The sequence below is a fragment of the Callospermophilus lateralis genome, chromosome 9 (assembly GCF_048772815.1).
Source record: "Callospermophilus lateralis isolate mCalLat2 chromosome 9, mCalLat2.hap1, whole genome shotgun sequence".
Lineage (NCBI taxonomy): Eukaryota > Metazoa > Chordata > Mammalia > Rodentia > Sciuridae > Callospermophilus > Callospermophilus lateralis.
This window is the reverse complement of record NC_135313.1, coordinates 11,258,061-11,276,445: the sequence shown is the minus strand read 5'-3', so window position 1 is coordinate 11,276,445 and position 18,385 is coordinate 11,258,061. Positions and strand designations below refer to the sequence as shown.

At 43.6% G+C, this 18,385-nt stretch overlaps 1 protein-coding gene across 1 annotated transcript in view; it reads right to left on the bottom strand.

Moving 5' to 3' along the window:
• The window catches only part of Col4a4 (collagen type IV alpha 4 chain), a 116,477-nt gene that overhangs the window by 88,346 nt on the left and 9,746 nt on the right, over positions 1-18,385 (bottom strand). Inside the window, exons 4-6 of the mRNA XM_077110278.1 lie at positions 2,226-2,360; positions 1,307-1,351; positions 269-385 (exon numbers count right to left, since the gene is read on the bottom strand). Of these exons, the coding sequence (XP_076966393.1) occupies positions 269-385; positions 1,307-1,351; positions 2,226-2,360 (297 nt within the window). The remainder of the gene's footprint in view (positions 1-268; positions 386-1,306; positions 1,352-2,225; positions 2,361-18,385) is intronic.

The window sequence follows — 18,385 nt, the reverse complement described above, 5'->3', positions numbered from 1 at the left end:
AGACATCTTAATGAAACATCAATCAAATAAATTTGCTTCTTTCCTTGAAACTATTCAGTGTCTCCTCATGGAAAAGAAAATCTGGTTCCATCCACAGTCTATCAGTCCCCACTCATTCCAGTCCTGTCCACCTCTCTACCCCCACCCCAAGTTACCCTCATTTGTTCACCGTGCTCCAGGCACACTTCGCCAGACTCTGTTTCCTGAACAAACCAAACCTACTCCTACCAGTTAAGTTTCCTATGATGGTGAGCTATAGGTGTCTTACTGGGGGGCCTCCCAGGCCAGTAGCTCCTCTTTCTCCTGGAAACCCTGGATCACCTCTTGAGCCATTGTAGCCATTCAAGCCAGGTTTGCCTCTGGATCCAGGAGGCCCTGGGTGACCCTATAAAACAAAATCATAAGTGAAGGATTTTTGCAAGAATACTATAACACAAAGTTTTATGCAATATGGATCTCAAATTATGGCAGTTGTGACTCTCGTTTTTATTTGTTTAATTTTGTGAAACTTCCTTTCCCACCTAAAAGTGCTGTGTGGCAGAATGAAACTAAAAATAAAAAGTGTGGGCCGAATGTGGTGGTGCATGCCTGTGATCCTAGCAGCTCAGTGGGAGGCCGAGGTAGAAAGATCACAAGTTCAAAGCCAGTCTCAGCAATTTAGAGAGGCACTAAGCAACTCAGTGAGACCTTGTCTCTGTCTCTAAATAAAATACAAAATAGGGATGGGGATGTGGCTCAGTGGTTGAGTGCCCCTGAGTTCAATCCCTGATACCCCCCCAAAAAAATACAGTAAATAAAATAAAAAATGTGTAATATGTCAAACTTAAATTAATTTAGGTTGGCATGTTCTGGAAGATTTTGGAGGAAACTTTGCTTGGAATTCTTAGAATCTAATGAATGAATTGCAAAGGCCCCCAAATACCTCTTCATTCTTCCATCTGATTTTCATGTTAGAAATGAGAGTCTTAAGCCCATTTTCAATCTTGAGACTCAACAGAAAATAAAACATCTATTATGAGCAATACATTTATTTCAGAACACTGCACTTGATACTGCAAGTGCATCTAGTTCCCATCTTGAATGGTTTTCCCTTATCTGTTTGAAAAGTTTTCCCTCCACAGAAAACATTTTGGTTTTAGAATTATTGCATAAAATTAAAATGTAAGCACCCTTCCCTGCACCAAGATGACAAAATAAAAGCCAATTTGCCCAACATATATGCTTTTTGAACATGTGATCTCAAAGGTTCTAATTAATGTTTCTTCCTTCTTTGAAAAAAAAATGGAGAAAACTTAGGGATACTTACAGGTACACCATCCAAACCTGGAAATCCAGGAACACCAGTTGGACCCTAAAAATCCCAGAAAACAAAACAGATTTTAAAGTTACTAAATTCTTAGATTAACAATTTGATTTACAACAATTTGAATAACTGATGATGCATTAAAAAATGACTTAGTGGTCATTGCTTTTATATTGATGAGTTTAATCTTTGGGGAAGGGGGAGGTGAGGATGAGCTGGGTATTGAACTCAGGGTCTCATGTGCAGTGGGCAAGTGTTCTACCACTGAGCCACATCCCTAGTCCCAGGCTCATGAGTTTAAGCACCAATGATTAAGAGTGTTTTGGTGAATACTTAGGAGGGCAATTTGCAGTGCCAATTCAAATATAGCATTCAACATGCTAAGTCAGAAATTTAACTTCTCACAATCTATCCTGGAGTAACAAACGCTTCAATGTGAACAGCAATATATGGGGTTACTTTTGCACACTGGGACTAAACAAAGCTGGGGTAGAAACTCAAATTCTCATTAGCAGGAAATAAAATACAGTCTTATTCACACTATGGTGTATGATACCATATTATTAAAGGAATACATTCAATTTATATCAATTAATATAGAAAAATCTTTAAGACATATTGTTGAGTGAAAAAGGAAGAGTTTAGCATGATACACAAAATTATGTTATTTAGGTTTTTACCAACCCCCCAAACAATGCCACTTATCAGTGGTACCCACTTAGGGGGTTTAAATGTATAGAGAAAGGTCTAGCTGGGCCTGCTCCTCTGAAGTGGGGAGTTGGGATGAGGATTGGTTGTGGCAGAGGAATTCAGACTTAATTTATCACAAGATGTGAGTATGTACTGCTTGTGATCATAAAAACCTAGCAGAGCAGTACTGGTGAGAGGGAAATGCGAGTCTTACCCTGAAGAAGCAGCTTACCTTATCTCCTTTCTCCCCTGCTGCTCCTGGAAGGCCAATGTCACCTCTCAGTCCTTTCTCTCCTGGAATCCCAATGGGCCCAGGGGGCCCCAAGGGCCCTATTGGACCCTGTGGCCCTAGTGGTCCTGGTTGACCCTGAGAAGGAAGGGGGCATGACGTGATTTTTATGTAGTGTCTTCTAACACAAATATATAGTCACTCAAGTCCATGGAAGGCTAGAAAGTTAAAAGTTTGAGCAAGTTGTGATAATAGAAACCCAAGTGTTTAATCGAACCGTAAGAAACCAAGCCGTTGCCTTTCTCAATCTGAACTCAAGCTGAATGATACTTTTGCAATATTGCCTGTGTGTTTGTGTGCAAGCATACGTGTGTCAACATACGTAGGCTGATGGTGGTTCTTATACTATTTTAATTCCTTCGATTGCATTTATAGATCCCCGGCTGTTAATGAAACATAGAATTAAAGTTACCAGTCTTATCACCACTGTGTGAGTGCCATGCAGGTGGGAGGAGAACCACCACATCTTTTACTTACTTCAGATGTACTTCTGATGATTTGAGGTCTCAGGACTATTATCTGATGTGAGATGAAGGGATGCTTCATCATGAGCCATCACAACACGGGTCACCCACACATGGAGACCTGGCTATGTGACCCCACTGGTATTCAGTGGAAGTCAGGCTGTGATTTTTTGTGCTTCTTAAATGTTTTCCAAAGATTTTCAAGAAAAATCATTTTATATGCCTATTTTCCCAAACCCATCCTGGGTAAATAGTCAACAAGTAAGTCTGAATTGATTTGTAGACCAAAAAGTTTGAGGGATTTCAGGAGATATCTGCTCAGATCAGCTCTCTAAAACTTCTAGGGCAAATACAGGGTTGCCCGTGGGTATATGGGGCCCTGGACAACATGTTTCCTGAAGAGTCTCATCTTCATGAACTGTGAGTCACCCATAATTAGTGTACCAGCCCCATCCATTCTGGCTACCAACCTCACGTGATTCTGTGAAAGAAATAACACATGCTGGTAATTGGGAGTGTCCTGATAACCATCCTCTCTCCTGAACCAGGGAGCCCCAGACAGTCCGTAAGTATGAATGCTGGGCACTTCATGGTCAGCCCCACACTGGAGAGCACCCTCATGGAAATCAATGGTAACAGACCTGCTAGGGCTTGGCCCACACTGCTGCTGGCCTTGGCAGAGTGTGTGAGAGCGGGGTGGGTGCTGAGGCATGGGGCAGGAGTCTTGTAACAATAACAAAGGAATATTCACCACAAAATTATTTGTAAACTCAGGAAAAATGGGAAATCCTGTGAAATCCACCCACCGGAGACTGAATGAGTAAATTACAGTACTTTCATAGAGAAGGTCGCCACAGCCTTCCCACAGCTCCGTGCAGCGTGGAACACACATCTCAGTTACCCTGCCAGGGTTAGGGAGTGGGGGTTGACCTGGGGATCACTGGTGGTGGGTAGGAGTGTCTGTGGGCTTTGGGGACTTTGAAAAAGAGCTCCCAGACAGTGTGGGTGCTAAAGTCGGCCACAGCAGGAGCACTGAAGCCGTGGTCTAAGATGAGTGTCTAGGGCGCTGATGGCATTTGTAGGCAGCCATTAAAGAAAGCAAAGCAGATCTGTCTGGGCTGACACAGAGCACCCTCATGATGCTCATGAAGAAGAAACAGAGTGATTGGGGGTCCAGGCTCTGCAGTCAGCCCCTGTGTACTTACTAGTTGTGTGATCTTAAGTACATTTCTTAGCCTCTCTGATCCTCAGCATCTTCATCTGTCAATGGCTTATGTCATAAGACGAATAAAGCATGCAACGTTGCTTAACATAGCACCTATCATAATTGATGTTGTTAACATCAGAAATTATTATTATAAATGGTTCATTGTTAAATGAGAAAACATGCCATAGAATCGCATGTCATATGACTCCAACTGTAGAGAAACAAAACAAAAGGAGAGATGTTCTCCCTAAATACGCGTTTATAAATGAAGGTTTCCAGAGGCATTTTCAAAAAATGGCATGAGAGAGAAATGGAAGCCAGGGCAGCAGCTTCACAATCCACAGTCAGTAAGTGTGACCTTTACAGTAAATACCAGTTACCATTTCCCTATTGCCATTAAGTCACGGACCCAACAAACATTATTGATATTCTTTAACACCCGCCTCAGCTTCACAGGTACTTTCCCTTTTCTTGATGGTTTCTCGCCCTCACCACAATGGCTACTATTTATTATTTACGAAAATTCTAAAAGCCTAGAATTTTTAATTTGTGTGTGTGTGAGTGAGTGTGTGTGTGTGAGTGTGTGAGTGTGTGTGTGTGTGTGTCAGGGCTCATGTTGCCCACGCTGATGTCAAACTCCTGGACCTGAGCGATCCTCCGGCCTCAGCCTCCCGAGTAACTACAGGCACACACCATGGCACCCCGCTTAAAGTTCAGAATTTTAAGAGAAGCTGAAATATATTTAAATACATGTTACAAAAAAGACACCAATAAAATATGAACTATAATTATATGGGCACAAACCATTTGGGGGCATGATAAGGGCAGATTAATTTAAATGGGTATCACATAAATTCTAAATTACAATCTGAAAGTAAGAATTACGGTGACTTCACATGACCTTTTCAATGCATGTGAACTAATTTTACTTCTAAGATTAATCTCACTTCTCAGTAAGATTAATTAACATATGTTGAAAAGCTCCCATTTTTTTTTCTAAGTATAAGGGTCAGGAAATAACTGCTTTTTCATTAAGTTTAAGAATTACCTTTTTATCTTGCATATAATTTATACATAAACTCCCCAATCATCTTCTGTGAATAAGGTATGTTACAATAATGTATTATTTAGATACATAATTGCTGGGAGCCATCAGCCAAGTAGGTATGACAAATTCCTTGCCAGCTTACTCCCATGCTGTCTAGTGGAAGGACTTCTGAAAGGTGACCTTGCTCAAGGACCAGGGCAGGATCCGTGTTTAGGGTGTTCCCCCTTTAGAATAGGGCAGTTTAGCATAATAGGAGATTAGGGTGTTCCCCCTTTAGAATAGGGCGTATCCTGCTGCTGAGTTCCTCTTGAGTTCTTAGGGTCAGACAGTATATTTTGGGAGACAGAAGCCCATGTGGAGTGGATTTGGGCAGAGTAGTGGATTTGGGAGAAGTGGATTTGGGCAGAGAACGTGGATTCCCCCAGAACGTGTTTGTAGACGGCCGGTGTGAGTTCGGGAATAAAGAATTGCTGTTTGAATCTACAAGCTGTGTGGAGACTCATGATTTGTGCCCAGCCAGAGACTGCGGCACATAATAAAGCACACACTTGAATGCAACAGGGTACCTGAGAAAGAGACAACCGATTAACTGGCTATCAATCTCTTTAATGTGTTTCATTTTAGACTTGCAATTCTGAATCCAATGAGCTAATGGAAACTTGCAGAGGAAAAAGAAGATGGGAAGCGTTTAACTTAGTGTTGAGAGTGACAAAACTCTACTTAATGTAGCACAGAAATGCATCCTGATTTCAGGAAAATAAAAACACTTTGAAAGAAAAGGAAACCAGGACAGGTTATCTGCATTACTGTGGACAACCATCTCTTCCTCTCTTCCCTATTTCTCCCTCCTCCCTTGTCCCCACTTGCCACACGGACCTCCTGGCCATTTCTGAGCTAGCTTTGTTGTTTCACAGTTTTTGTGCATGCTGTCCCATCCCAGGCCACCCCCATCTCTGGCCCTGCAGTCTCTCAATGCTCTCCTGGAAAGATTTCTCTGATCTCTTGCCCCTGCCCTTGAGAAGTGGATGCCCCTAAGATGCTAAGTCTTAAGCCCTCTCACCAGCTCCAATGATCCTGTCTTGATCTGTGTGTCCCTCCCAAGCCCACACTCCTGGACCATGAACTCCTAGAGCACAGAGCCTGGGTGCCCAAGATCACGATGGTAAGGAAGGCAGACAGATGTATTAGTAAGCTCTCTGTTACTACAGGAATACCTGAGGCGGATTATTTATAAAGCAAAGAGGCTGGCTTTGGCTCATGGTTCTGGAAGTACAAAGTCCAAACAACATGGCAGAGTCTCTGGTAAGGACCTCTTGGGCTGTGTCACATCATGGTGAGGGTGTGTGATTCCTCTCTTCCTCCTTATTAACACCCTAGGATTCAATCATTGGGACTCCACCCGAATAACCTAATCTAACCTAATCACATCCCAGAGACCTCACCTTTAAACACCATGGTAGGTTTGAGTTTCCACTCTCTTAATGCAATTAACATCTGACTTTGGGGATTAAACTCTTGAATGAGTTTGGATATAGAAACCATCTTCAAACTGTAACAGCAGAGAATAATAAATGCTTAATAAAATATGAAGGTGAGCCCTGCCCTGACCCCAAGGAAAGAACTGTGTAAATGCTTCCTTATGACTCTGAACTGCATTGCCTAGAACATTGGCTTATGGTTGTTTTGCAAAACAGTGAGGATCCCATATCACCGTGCACGGGGTACAACCGCACAGGGTGAGAAGCCGCTCTGAGCACAATGGTGCTGGAGTCTATTGTTGAGGCATAACCTGGAAGCCACTTTGCCTCCACCACAACCACATTCAACAGCACCTGCAGCCTCTGCTTGGCAAGTGGAAGAACTAACATAATACACTGAGCGCCTGCTTTCTGAAGCCCGGAAAGACTTCGTGATGTTGCTTTTCAGCATTGTTTTTCATATTGTTAGGTATTTTGTTATATGATAAATTTTTTAAAGAAATGCATTAAGCCTTGGATAACAGTACTAAAACTGTCAGAAATCTGCTCAGGAATATTTCCCAAACACGAATCTTTGAGAGAGTAGTTTGTTGGTTCAGCCAATTGGAGTTAATAATTTATCCACAGCAATGTAGAGAGTAATTCTATTTTTGTTACATTGTTTCATATAAAAAAGGGGCCATTTACTATGCTTACAAGTAAATATTTAGGATTACTTATTTATAAGGCTATATACTTATTTATAAGATTATATTGGTGAATAGGCACCAATAACAGGTCCACAAGGACATTTTTATAACTGGAGAATCGTTAATCACAGGAATTTTGCAACATTTAAAAAAAATATTTTTAAAAGAAATATTACATCTACTTCTAACCCTTCCACCTGAAAACAGTAACATGGCATGAAACTGTTGGTGTCCTCGTCTTAGTGTAGCAAGAAGCAAAGCTGCCCACAGAAGGACCGGCTTCTAGCATCCCATCCCTGATTTATTCTTGGGTTGTGGGTGGTTTTCCATTTGCTTTTCTTTTCTTTTTCTTTTTTCTTTTCTTTTCTTTTCTTTTTTTTTTTTTTTTTTTTTTTTTTGCTACTGTGTGCTCAGATCGCCTCTGTGGTTTGTGACTTTCCATGTGACACGGCGAAGTCACTGAATTCAGAAACGACAATCGGCTTGACAGCTGAGAAATGTTGGCATGCTGTATATGAAGCCACTAGGTCGTCTCAAAGGTCAGGTGGACCTGGTGTGGTCAGACCCCATATCTCTGCCTCGTACCATGGCAGAGGGCCTGGGCCAGCTGTACAAATAAAGGATGAAGAAGATCAGAGCAGACAGAAACCACATTCCACCCTGCCCACACAGGCCAGGGCATTCCATTAGGATTTTGTCCCTGGTTCATGGTCTAAGTAAGGAACATCTCTTAAGAGGGGCTAAGATCAAATGACTTATATTACACAAGTTAGTATTGGAGACCAAAAGATGAAAAAAAACACATAATACTTAAAAAGTTAATCTTCAAATCAGTACAAGGATTGGGGAAATAGCAACAAATAGACAACTAAAAATATGTGTTCCTACAAACTCCCTCTTTATACTCTTTCTCAGCCAGAAGTCGAGTTGATATCACCTGGTATGAAGGCATGCATGCATGAATGAATGAACGAACAAATAGGAAAGCTGCTTTCATTATATTAATTCTATGGAATTTTCCAAACCCTCCTTGGGCTCCAAGACCATGATATTCACTATCAGAAGTGTCACAGAATGGAAAGGAATTTGTTTATTAAACTTAGTTAAACGCCCATCACCCTGAGCATTTTGTCAACCAGCCACACTGAGAAGTGTAGATTATTAGCCTCTGTAAAGGACAGAGCCCACCCTGGAGCCATCAGTCATTCAAACTCAGGTACTGGTATCTTGAATCTACACCGGGACTGGTCAGCCTCTCTCCAAAGATTCTCCTCTTTCCATCAAATCACTAAATCCTTCCACTAAATCACACATGGTGCCTACAGTGACATTTCAATCCCCGGCTGCCTGAATTATATATAAAATTAAGAACTATATATATGTTTATCTGAATATACTCTATTTTCCTTTATGAAGTTTCCTTAGGAAACAATATTATTAATAAAATTGATTCAAGATCTCTATTTTTGTGATCCTCAAATGTAGTTTTCTGGTCCCTCCATTGATTTCTGACTGTTCCTAGATTTGTTCTCGGATCTTCTTCGGCTCTGATTCACACTCGCGTGTCAGAGTGGAGCTCACTCCTGCTCTTCCCCCACGCCTGTAGACGATGACTCTCTTCTTTCCATCAGGGTGGACAATTTTGGCTCACTCCCTTTCCCTCATTCTCCAAGATTCTCCCTGACCACATCTGCCACATCTTGTCTTGAACTAATGTCACAGGGCTGTGTCACCTGCATCCCCCTGGGGATCCCCTGGGTCCTCTCCAGCACAGGTCACCCCAGCACAACCTCCCTCCATCCCTTGACCTGTCTTCCACCCACACAGTTGCCATCTCATGTTGTCTTTCCTTCCTTTATGTTATTGGGCTCACCCATACTTCCAGTGGATGCAGCCTCCCCTCCACCACCCACTGACCCAGCCCACTGACCCCTGTGATTTCCATGTGTGCACACTCATACACACCCTCTGCCCTGTGCTTTAATTGTACTTGTTGGCTGAGACAACAGTAACCCATCTTCACCTGTAGCTTAAATACCACTTGTTCCCACCAAAAACATGACGGTGATGATAGTAACAGTTACAGCTGCTTCCATGAGCTAGCACTGGCTCTGTCCTAGACACCTGCGCAGCCAGCGCTCTGCCATCTCCTTGGGGAATCTTGGCATCCTCACTCCCAAAGGAGGAAGTCGAGCCTCAGAGAGATGTGACAGATGACAGGAGACCAGGTGGCCACACACAAGGAAGCAGAGATTCAAACCCAACTCTTCAGACCTCAAGGTTTCGGCCTCAATTTCTACGCCAGGTTTTATTAATCCTTCCTCCAAACTCTCCTGTTCGCCCTAAAATAATGAACACCTGAATAGACTTCTCTCCTGATTTTCACTATTGTTTAGTGCAGATTGCTTAGTATCTGCTTAAGTTGATGTCCCGGCCCCTTGGGAACTGTCTTTTGCAACCTCAACTTTTAAATATGTATTCGCAGATTGATTAATTGAATAATATTTCTATATCGAAATTCACAAAGTAACATTTTAGTGTATCTCTTTTTTTTTAAATGCTGCCCTTATTGTGTTGTTCCCATATTTAATGCTTAATTGTAATTCAACAAATAGACCACTAGGTGCCACTACAACATCACGTAAATCCTCAAACGGGCCTCAACAAGCCCCTTGGAGGGCCCCAGGGTCCTCCTCTATTGCTGGAAGAAAATTACTGGATATGAGAAACAGCTGTAAAAATTAATAATGAAAAGGTGTTACTTTAAGGGTAGATTGTCCGAGGAGACCAAACTGCACCAGAAGAATATTTTCTCTTCACCTTAAGTTGACCTTACCAGGTAACAAGGGACTCAGAGTAAATTCATCACTTTAGTCTGGAATAACCCCTAGGATCTTTATCTGTCTTTTTAGAAAATAGCATGGCACAGGGGGAAGAACCTTGCACTGAGAACCAAAGACACAACTTTGCCACTGAATAGTAAGGTCGCTCTTTAGACAGGTGCCTGATGAATTGTTTTCCATTTTGAAACACAGTCAGAGCAATAGCCTGGCATTGTGCACCTGCCATGGGAACCAAATTAGGCGTCTGGAGCTCGTGGTAAGCTCCTGCTGAGAAATACCCAGCTGAATCTCCTTTTTCCAACCTGTTCTCTGCCCCTTGCCCCTACCCCTTGTTTTTCTCCTACCTGCTTCTCCTGTGCGGCTCCTCTTACTCAATGGTTAAGGGGCTCCACCTGGAGCTCCTCAGAGATACCTGGCCTTTTCTCCCTTTCTTTTGGGAAAATTCACCCATTTCCATGGGATCTACTGCATCCAGAGCCAAACAATCTGTCCAACCTCTTCCCTAGTCCAGACCTCATACTGAGCACCAGCTACACATGCAACTGACCTCAGGCTCCGCATGTCCAAAACTGGACTTGGCATCACCCTTCAAATGTGCTCCCCAGTCAAATACCACTGTCCATACAACTGCTAACTCCTCTACCAGGGGGTCTTGCACATCTCTAACCACCACACCAAACAGTCCTGTGGAGTCTCCTCTGTTTGCCATCAACCTGCCTCCCAATATGTCCAACCCACCCGTATGCCCACCTCCATAGTTGCCTCTTTTAGTACAACACATCCCCACCTCTGTGGTTGCTATGGTCTCCTAAAAGGCTCTCCCTAATATCATCCAAATGGCTATGTCCTCCAAACAGTAGCCAGTGGTGTGAAGATTCTAATTACACAGGATGTGCCATGTCTGTTTGGTCAACAGCATCTCAGGCCACTTGCTTTCTTCCCTACTATGATCAAACCCCTTTCTGGACATCTTTCCATCCCCAAAGACACCATCCTGTCTCCTTCTACTTGAGTAGAGACTGTTCTATTTGTCAAGTATCTTAGGAGTTGAATGGTACCCTTAAAAGGATATGTATGTCTGTGTCCTCGTCCCCTGAACCTGCAACAATTGCCTCAGGTGGCAAAAGATGAGAGAATGTGTTTATCTTGGATTGTCTAGAAGGTCCCTAAATGCCATTACATGTATCCTTATAAAAAGGACATGGTGGTGCTGGTTGTGGCTCAGTGGTAGTACACTTGCCTAACACATGTGAGGCACTGGGTTCGATCCTCAGTACCACATAAAAATAAATAAATTAAATAAAGGTATTGTGTCCATCTACAACTAAAAAAATATATATTTTTTTTAAAAAGGTACATGGAGCAAGACTTGATGCAGACTCACAGTAGAAGGCAGAATGGTAACAGAGGCAGAAATTGGAGAGACGCAGCCAGGAGCCAAGGAATGCCAATTTTGCGTTGCAGAAGCCGGAAGAGGCAAGAACAGAACCTCCCATAGAGCCTGGCGGTGCCAAAACCTTGCTTTTGAATGTCTGACCTCCAGGATTTATGGGAGAATAAATTTCCATTGTGTTAAGCCACCAAGTATGTGCTAACCTATTTATTACAAAAGCCACAGGAACTAATATAAGGCCTCCTCCAGGCAGTGGCTGGGTGACCTCTAATTCCACACATTGATTAACCCCCACGTCCTTGTGCTCTGCCACCCCACATTCATACTGCCATGCAAAGCCAAGTCACAGCACCACATGGTCCACCTGGGAAGGCAGTAAGCACCTTTGTCTCTTCTTTTTCCATGAGGCCCACCATGCACCCAGCACAGGGCCTGTCACTCATCAGGCATCTGGAAGCAAGTTGGAACAAAAATCTTGTCTGCCTCTACTACTGGGCTCTGAGCTGCATGCCACAGGGACTTTCTTCTTTATCACAAAGGACCATGTCCTCAGCTGATGCCTGGCACATGGGAGTGTTCAGTGGTTATTGCTGAATGAATGGAAATGTTTTCTTGATTAATTGCAGTGATGGATGTATGGTGGAGAAAGGAAAAGATAAGCATATTGGGGACAGCTGCTTCCATGAAAATTTCTTGGCAAATTATTGAAAATGAGTTTGAAAGAAGAAACTTGCTTTTCTTTCTTACATCCCTTATGATTCGGTATTTTCTGTAATTTCGTCAGATGCTACCCTGGTACTAGAGAGGAATTGTTAAACTTATTGATTCCAATTTTCCTACATGGAATAGTTCCCTGAAAATGAGCCAGACTTTCAGGTGTACCTGTATCGCTTGCCCTTATCTTGCACCATAGCACGGCCACTTCCAAGTGGTCCTGACATGTTCCTCTTGGTTTCAGCATGGCCCCTACATTTGCTGAGCCCTGCACCTGGCCTGGCCTGGGTTCATGCTGGGCCACACAACTGGGCAGTCATCACTGTGGACTTGAACTCCAATGAGAAGACCTGCTGTAAACCATGGACAGCTGAATGAGGTGGCTGGCCTGGGCAGATGTGCAGGCACCTTCAGGCCCAAGCTGCAACTAGGGTTCCCAGGGGAGGTCTCCTTATATTAGTTCTACCTATGCATTTGGTCCAGTGGAAAATGCATGATGCATCCTAGAGTATAGGAAGTAAATACAAGTTTGTTCCCCTTTCTCACACAGATGCTAGATGTCAAGAGCATCTTATGAGCATACTGAGCCTGATGTTAGTTGGAGTTATTCTTCCATAGAGATATCAACTACTGCTGCTGCTTCAAACACTACTGTTGCTAGTAGAGCAAACAGTAGAAAATGACAGACAAAGATCCCTCCTTTATCCCCAGGTACGAGAAATAGTTTCTCAAGCATCTATAGAGGAAATCCTACAACTGAACATTATTCCTTTAACTTTTTCAAGTGTTCCACTGTTCAGAAATCATGATAGTAGCCAGGCATGGTGGCGCAAGCCTGTAATCCTAGCAACTCAAAAGGCTGAAGCAGGAGGATCACAACCTAGTAAGGCCCTGTCTCAAAAAACAAAAAATAAAAAAGGCCGGGGATGTAGTTCAGTGGAAGAGCGCTTGCCTAGTATGTGATAAGTCCTGGGTTTGATCCCTAGTACTGAAAAAATAAATCATGGTTACTTTTCCTGCCAGGGAACACTTGAGTAAGCTAAGCCAATGCTGTAACTTGGGCTGAATTCCACCAGGATATGTTTAATTGTTAGGCACTAGGTTTTAGAAAAATTCTGGATTTTTATGCCTTTATAAGACAAATAAATGTCTTATCCAGCTCCCCAGTCCCCAATTCCAGCAGTTCTACCCCAGAGCCCCCTGGTGCAGGTTACCTGCAGTCACCTTAAAGGGGTTTGCCATGTCAAACAGGGATTTCTTGACCAGAGAATTTTTCAATGCTGACAAAATGAGCCAGAGAGTTCTTGGAGGAAGAAGATATTGGAAAGAACAAGAAAGCAAAGCCAAAAAACTTTATAACTTCCAGTTGTTATTGGATCTTGCTTCCATCAAAATAGAACATAATTGACTTATGTGAACTCTGGGACATAAAAATGATTGCTGTGAACCACTTATCAGGCCACAGTTAGGAAGTGTTCTAACCCACAGCTGTGAGAGTGATAGAGACGGAATTTTAGAACTTCATGTGCAAATAATTTAATGATATGAAAAATATTAACAATAATTAAAATCCCCAAGTAAATTCCATTTTTATCTTGGAATGCAGCCTCTTAAAAGTATAACAGATGAGTGAATGAAATTGCAGGAAAACTACTTGTAGTGTACATATTTATATATACTCTCTCTATATATATATATATATCTAAACTTTCCAAAGGAAATAGTGACCCCACTAATTGTCTGATTTTGAGTTTCAAACCCAAATACTAACACAGTTCTTGAGTTTTAAGTCATTTGACCTCCTTATACGAAAAACAATCACATCATGAAGTTCTCTTGATTTTGCAGTGGCTAATTCCCATGGACAGTAAACAGTATGAATCTACTCTTTTCTGGAATCAACGGTGGAAGGTGTCTTTATTTTCCTGGTTGCTAAAGCATTAAAAAGTCCATCCTGGTTCAAAGGACACGACACAATATTTTCCTACAAAGGAACAACCACTGAATGCATAGAGTTTCCTCCCTTAAAACCGATCAAGAAAAACTTTGAATCCTGCCGGGTTCCACCCCATTCACATCCTTCCAGCAGAATCAGAATGAATGGGGAAGTGTAAGGCTGGAGTCACACATCGTTTTGGAAACCAGCAGCTGTCATTCATGAACCATGCCCCATATTACAGAACCGCAGGACCTGAGAGCCAGGAAGGACAGGTCCAGCCTTCTAGTGAGAACCCTCGTTTCTCAGGTGGGAACTCAGAACCTGGAAAAAGTCAAGAGCATTGACCTCAGCCCTCAGCCAGGGCTCTTTCCTCAGTCTCTGCTCCTTGAAAAGCTCTGAGCACGGCAGGGATCCTAGCTCACCTGCTGCTCAAAGTGCTCCACCTGGACCTACCTGAACCCACAAGGAAATTTGCCCTATGAGAGATCCTGCACTTCACAGCAGGCTTTGGCTTTAGTGTGAGGGGAGGAAGGCAGGCTGGGGCATGATTCCCCACTAACTGTGTTCCCCCTTCTATTGGGAAGAGCAAGTGCCCCTATCTATCCCCTGCATGCTGACCTGGCTCCCAAATCCTAACCAGGGTGGTATAAACTCCCCGTTGAGTGCCATGTACAGGAATAATCTCAAAGCGGTGTGACAAAATGACTTCCAGCTCCCAAAGCAGGGAAATGAAGAGGACTTGGGTTTCCAAAGTCTGCTATGGGTCAGGAGTCAGGAAATGCCTTTCGTGCCATTCTCATGACCATCTTTACCTAGTGCATAGGCACAATCTCATCAAGAGTGTGGGCATAGCCACACTCAGCCCAGCCGGAGCAGAGGAGTGCGGAGAGGGAGAGTGAAAGAGAACCCCCAGGAGAGTCTGTGAGGAGTCCCAGTGGGGAGTCCCAGCAGGGAGGGGGTGGGTAAGCAAGGACCCTGCAAGGGTGGTGTCAATACAGAGCTCCTTCTGGAAGGGAGATGGCAGTAGGGTGAAAGAGGATGACCTTGAGAAACATGTAGAGAAGAGGGGGTGTTCCGAATGTCTTCCGGAGAGAGCCAGCTGCACAGTGGATGTGGCTGGGGAGTCAGAGGGGGCAGTAGTAGTGATTATGGGTGGAAGATGAGTAGAGGCTAGACTGCGGGCCTCTGTGGAACGCTGATGAGGCTCAGCTGGTTCAGCCCCAGGCATGTCCCAGTTCCACCTCTACCTCTAGCTCCAGGCTCCCATAAAGTGGTAACCACAGCCTTTCCTCAGCACTGGGCCAGACTTGCTGTTGACGATGTTCAGCCATGGCGGTCCCGATGTAGGACTTAAATGAAGTACCCATCTAAACACTGGTCTCCAGGAGAGGAACATTTTTCTTTTAAGGGATCACAGAGACTATGCTAGGAAGCCTCAGGGAGATTCATCCAGCCTCTGGAAGTCAGGGTATTCCCACCTTTAGAGCCTATCTTAAGCTGCCACTGTAGCCCAAGAGGCAGACTGGCTGCTGGGGACCTGAGCAAGCCCGCCTCCCAAACGATCTCCCAAGTTATTCATGGGCCCTGCTCCCAAATTCTCCACTGGAAAACAATCCCTGCACCTGCATCCCTCACAGGGAGAACCGGTCTGTCTCAGGAAGGACAGAGTTTTCCTGTTGTATAAGCAGCCCTCCCTGACCACCCTGAATCAGAGACACACACATAGCAGAGAGTGCAGCTCAGCTCCTTGAGCCTTCTTCGCACATAGACTGCCTTGGAGAATGCCAAGGGCACTGGTTTGTGGTTGACAGCCCGAGGAAATAGAAAGAAAAGGACTAGTGGTATAATTACAAGGACACTGAGAAGGCTTGGTCCCATTAAAGTGCCCACCTGGGTGTTTTCCCCATACTAAGCCCAGGTGTTGGAACCTTAGTGTAATGATATTTCCATGATCACGGGGCGAATGTGGAGGAGAAGCCAGACACCTGGAGTGACTCCTGGCTCTGCACACAGCAAGTTAATTAGAACTTGGGACTTTGGATTCCTTGTATCGCCAGATGGAAATAACAACATCCCCTGCCTTAGGGAGTTTTGTGGGGTGACATCAGGCTCCTCAGCCTCTGTGCTGCAGGCCGTCGGGCAGGGATCACTCTCTGGCTTGGGGGCTGCGCTGTGCATCCTTGTGACATCTGCCCAGGGCACACCTCTAGCACCCTTCCATCCAGTGCCAACCAAAAACTGTCTCGACACGGCCGAGTGTCCTGGAGGGAGAGCCCAATTACCCTCAGCCAAGAACCATAGAATGGAGGGACAGATTTGCCAAGGCACAGGCACAGCTGCCGACACACCCCAGCCTCCTGTAAACCACAGGACCCCCCACGCTGGCTCCATCGAAGCAACTGCCACTCTTCATTTTTGGTTTGCTCTTCTTCCCGCCACAGAGCTGATCGGGTCCATTTTGAGGGGGCCTCAGGCCCAGAAGTCTTAAAATTTAGATGCACTTTTTTTTAAATTTGTGTATTTCTATAATCTTGGTATGTTTGCATTGATAACCTCACCCCAAAGCTGGGATATTTGTAAATCATCTGTACATGTACATGGAAAAGCTAAAGTACTTCTTAGGTTGCTAGTTTTTTTAGCATCTTAACTTTGTCTTCCTTGATGATTCAGTTTTTAAATTATACGGTGAAAGTAGCTTGACACAGCTCAAGATAAACTGTGGTGACCAAACTCTTTCGTATATTGCACAGAGGTTTGCTGTCATTTACAGCAATAAGTTTGGTGGCTTACAGTAAAACAGTCCAACAAAGGAGCCACAGAACACACCTACTATGTGACAATAAAAACATGCAATGGGAGAAAAATTCAGTCCTTTTTGTCAGGAAGGTAATTTTTTTTGTTGTAAAGACCAATCTCCACTGAAATGTGCTCTTTGAGGAACCCGCACAGCCCTGTGAGGTTGATGTGGACACTGTTCTGGACTGAATGTTTGTGTCTTACCAAAATGCCCATGTTGACATCCTAGTGAGACGGTGCCGGGAAGGGGGTCTTTGGGGACTTGTTTGGTCATAGGCGTGTACTCCCTCCATGTGAGGACACAGTGAAGACAAACATCCAAAAGCCAGGAAGAGGCCCCCACCAGACACAGGACCTACAGGCCCCCTGATCTTGGGCCTCCCATCCCTCAGAACTGTGAGAAATAGGTTTGACAGCAGCAGCTGGCAGCCCATTACCATCCATGCCGAAGTATTAGAGCAAATAATCCTTTTTGTATACATATATCAAAGGGTCCATCTGCACCCCTTAATTATGTACAATTATGTGTCAATTAAAAGTAAAATATACATTTAAAAAAAAAAACTACCATAATCTTGTAAGAAAGACATGTGTTCCAGAAGCCATTGACAATTTTTAAAGAGCTAAAGATTTTTATGTGATGTTTTGTTTCAGCAACCTGAACAGAAGAAGGCACATTTTCAAAGAATTATTGATCTGATTTAGAAACTGTCCCAAACTTCTGAAACACAATCCCTTTTGTAAGATTATGGGAGTGTTTTTTAAAAATCTGTTTTTTTTTTTTTAATTATCACACAATTGTACATATGTAAGGGGTGCAGAGTGGCACTTCAATGTATATCTATACAAAAATCACAAGAGCATTTTTAACTGAAGAATTATTTGCTTTAGTATTCAGCATGGATGAATAGTGGGCTGCCAAATGCTGCTCTCAGAACATAGTGGAGATGTTCATGAAGTTCAAGAAGCCTGACAGGCAGTAACCAAGAAGTTCCCTGTGCTTTGCAGAATTGACAACAGTCTAATCATCAAGAGTACTGTTCTGGGTGGACTCCAGCTAGACACTAACCTAGTCTAGGCTTCAGTCTCCTACACTCCAATGTTGGTCTGATTAAGAAGGTTGCTGTGAGGGCCAGTGAACCAGAGTATTTCCAGCACACATAAAAGCTCCTGGCAAATAGTAAGCTTGAAATAAGTACAGCTATCGCCAATGGTTAGGACAGCACCCCACAGGTTTCAATGGGTGCCATCCATGAAAGACTAACAGTCAAACGTCTGAAAAGACTGCTTTTTAAAAAACTAAGCAGCTTTTTTTTCCTCACTCATCGCACTGCATCTCAAAGCAAGATAACTGCCAAGGACACAATCCAGTATGCATCCTGTGACAGCAGGACCCTTTCTTCATGAGGCAATTCACAAGATTAGTGTTGCAAAAATCACAGGTGAACCATTACTGCCCAGGCCATCTTCCCAGCTTGACACACAGTCTAATGTAATTGAAATCGCTTATCAGAAAGTGAACAACTCTGATT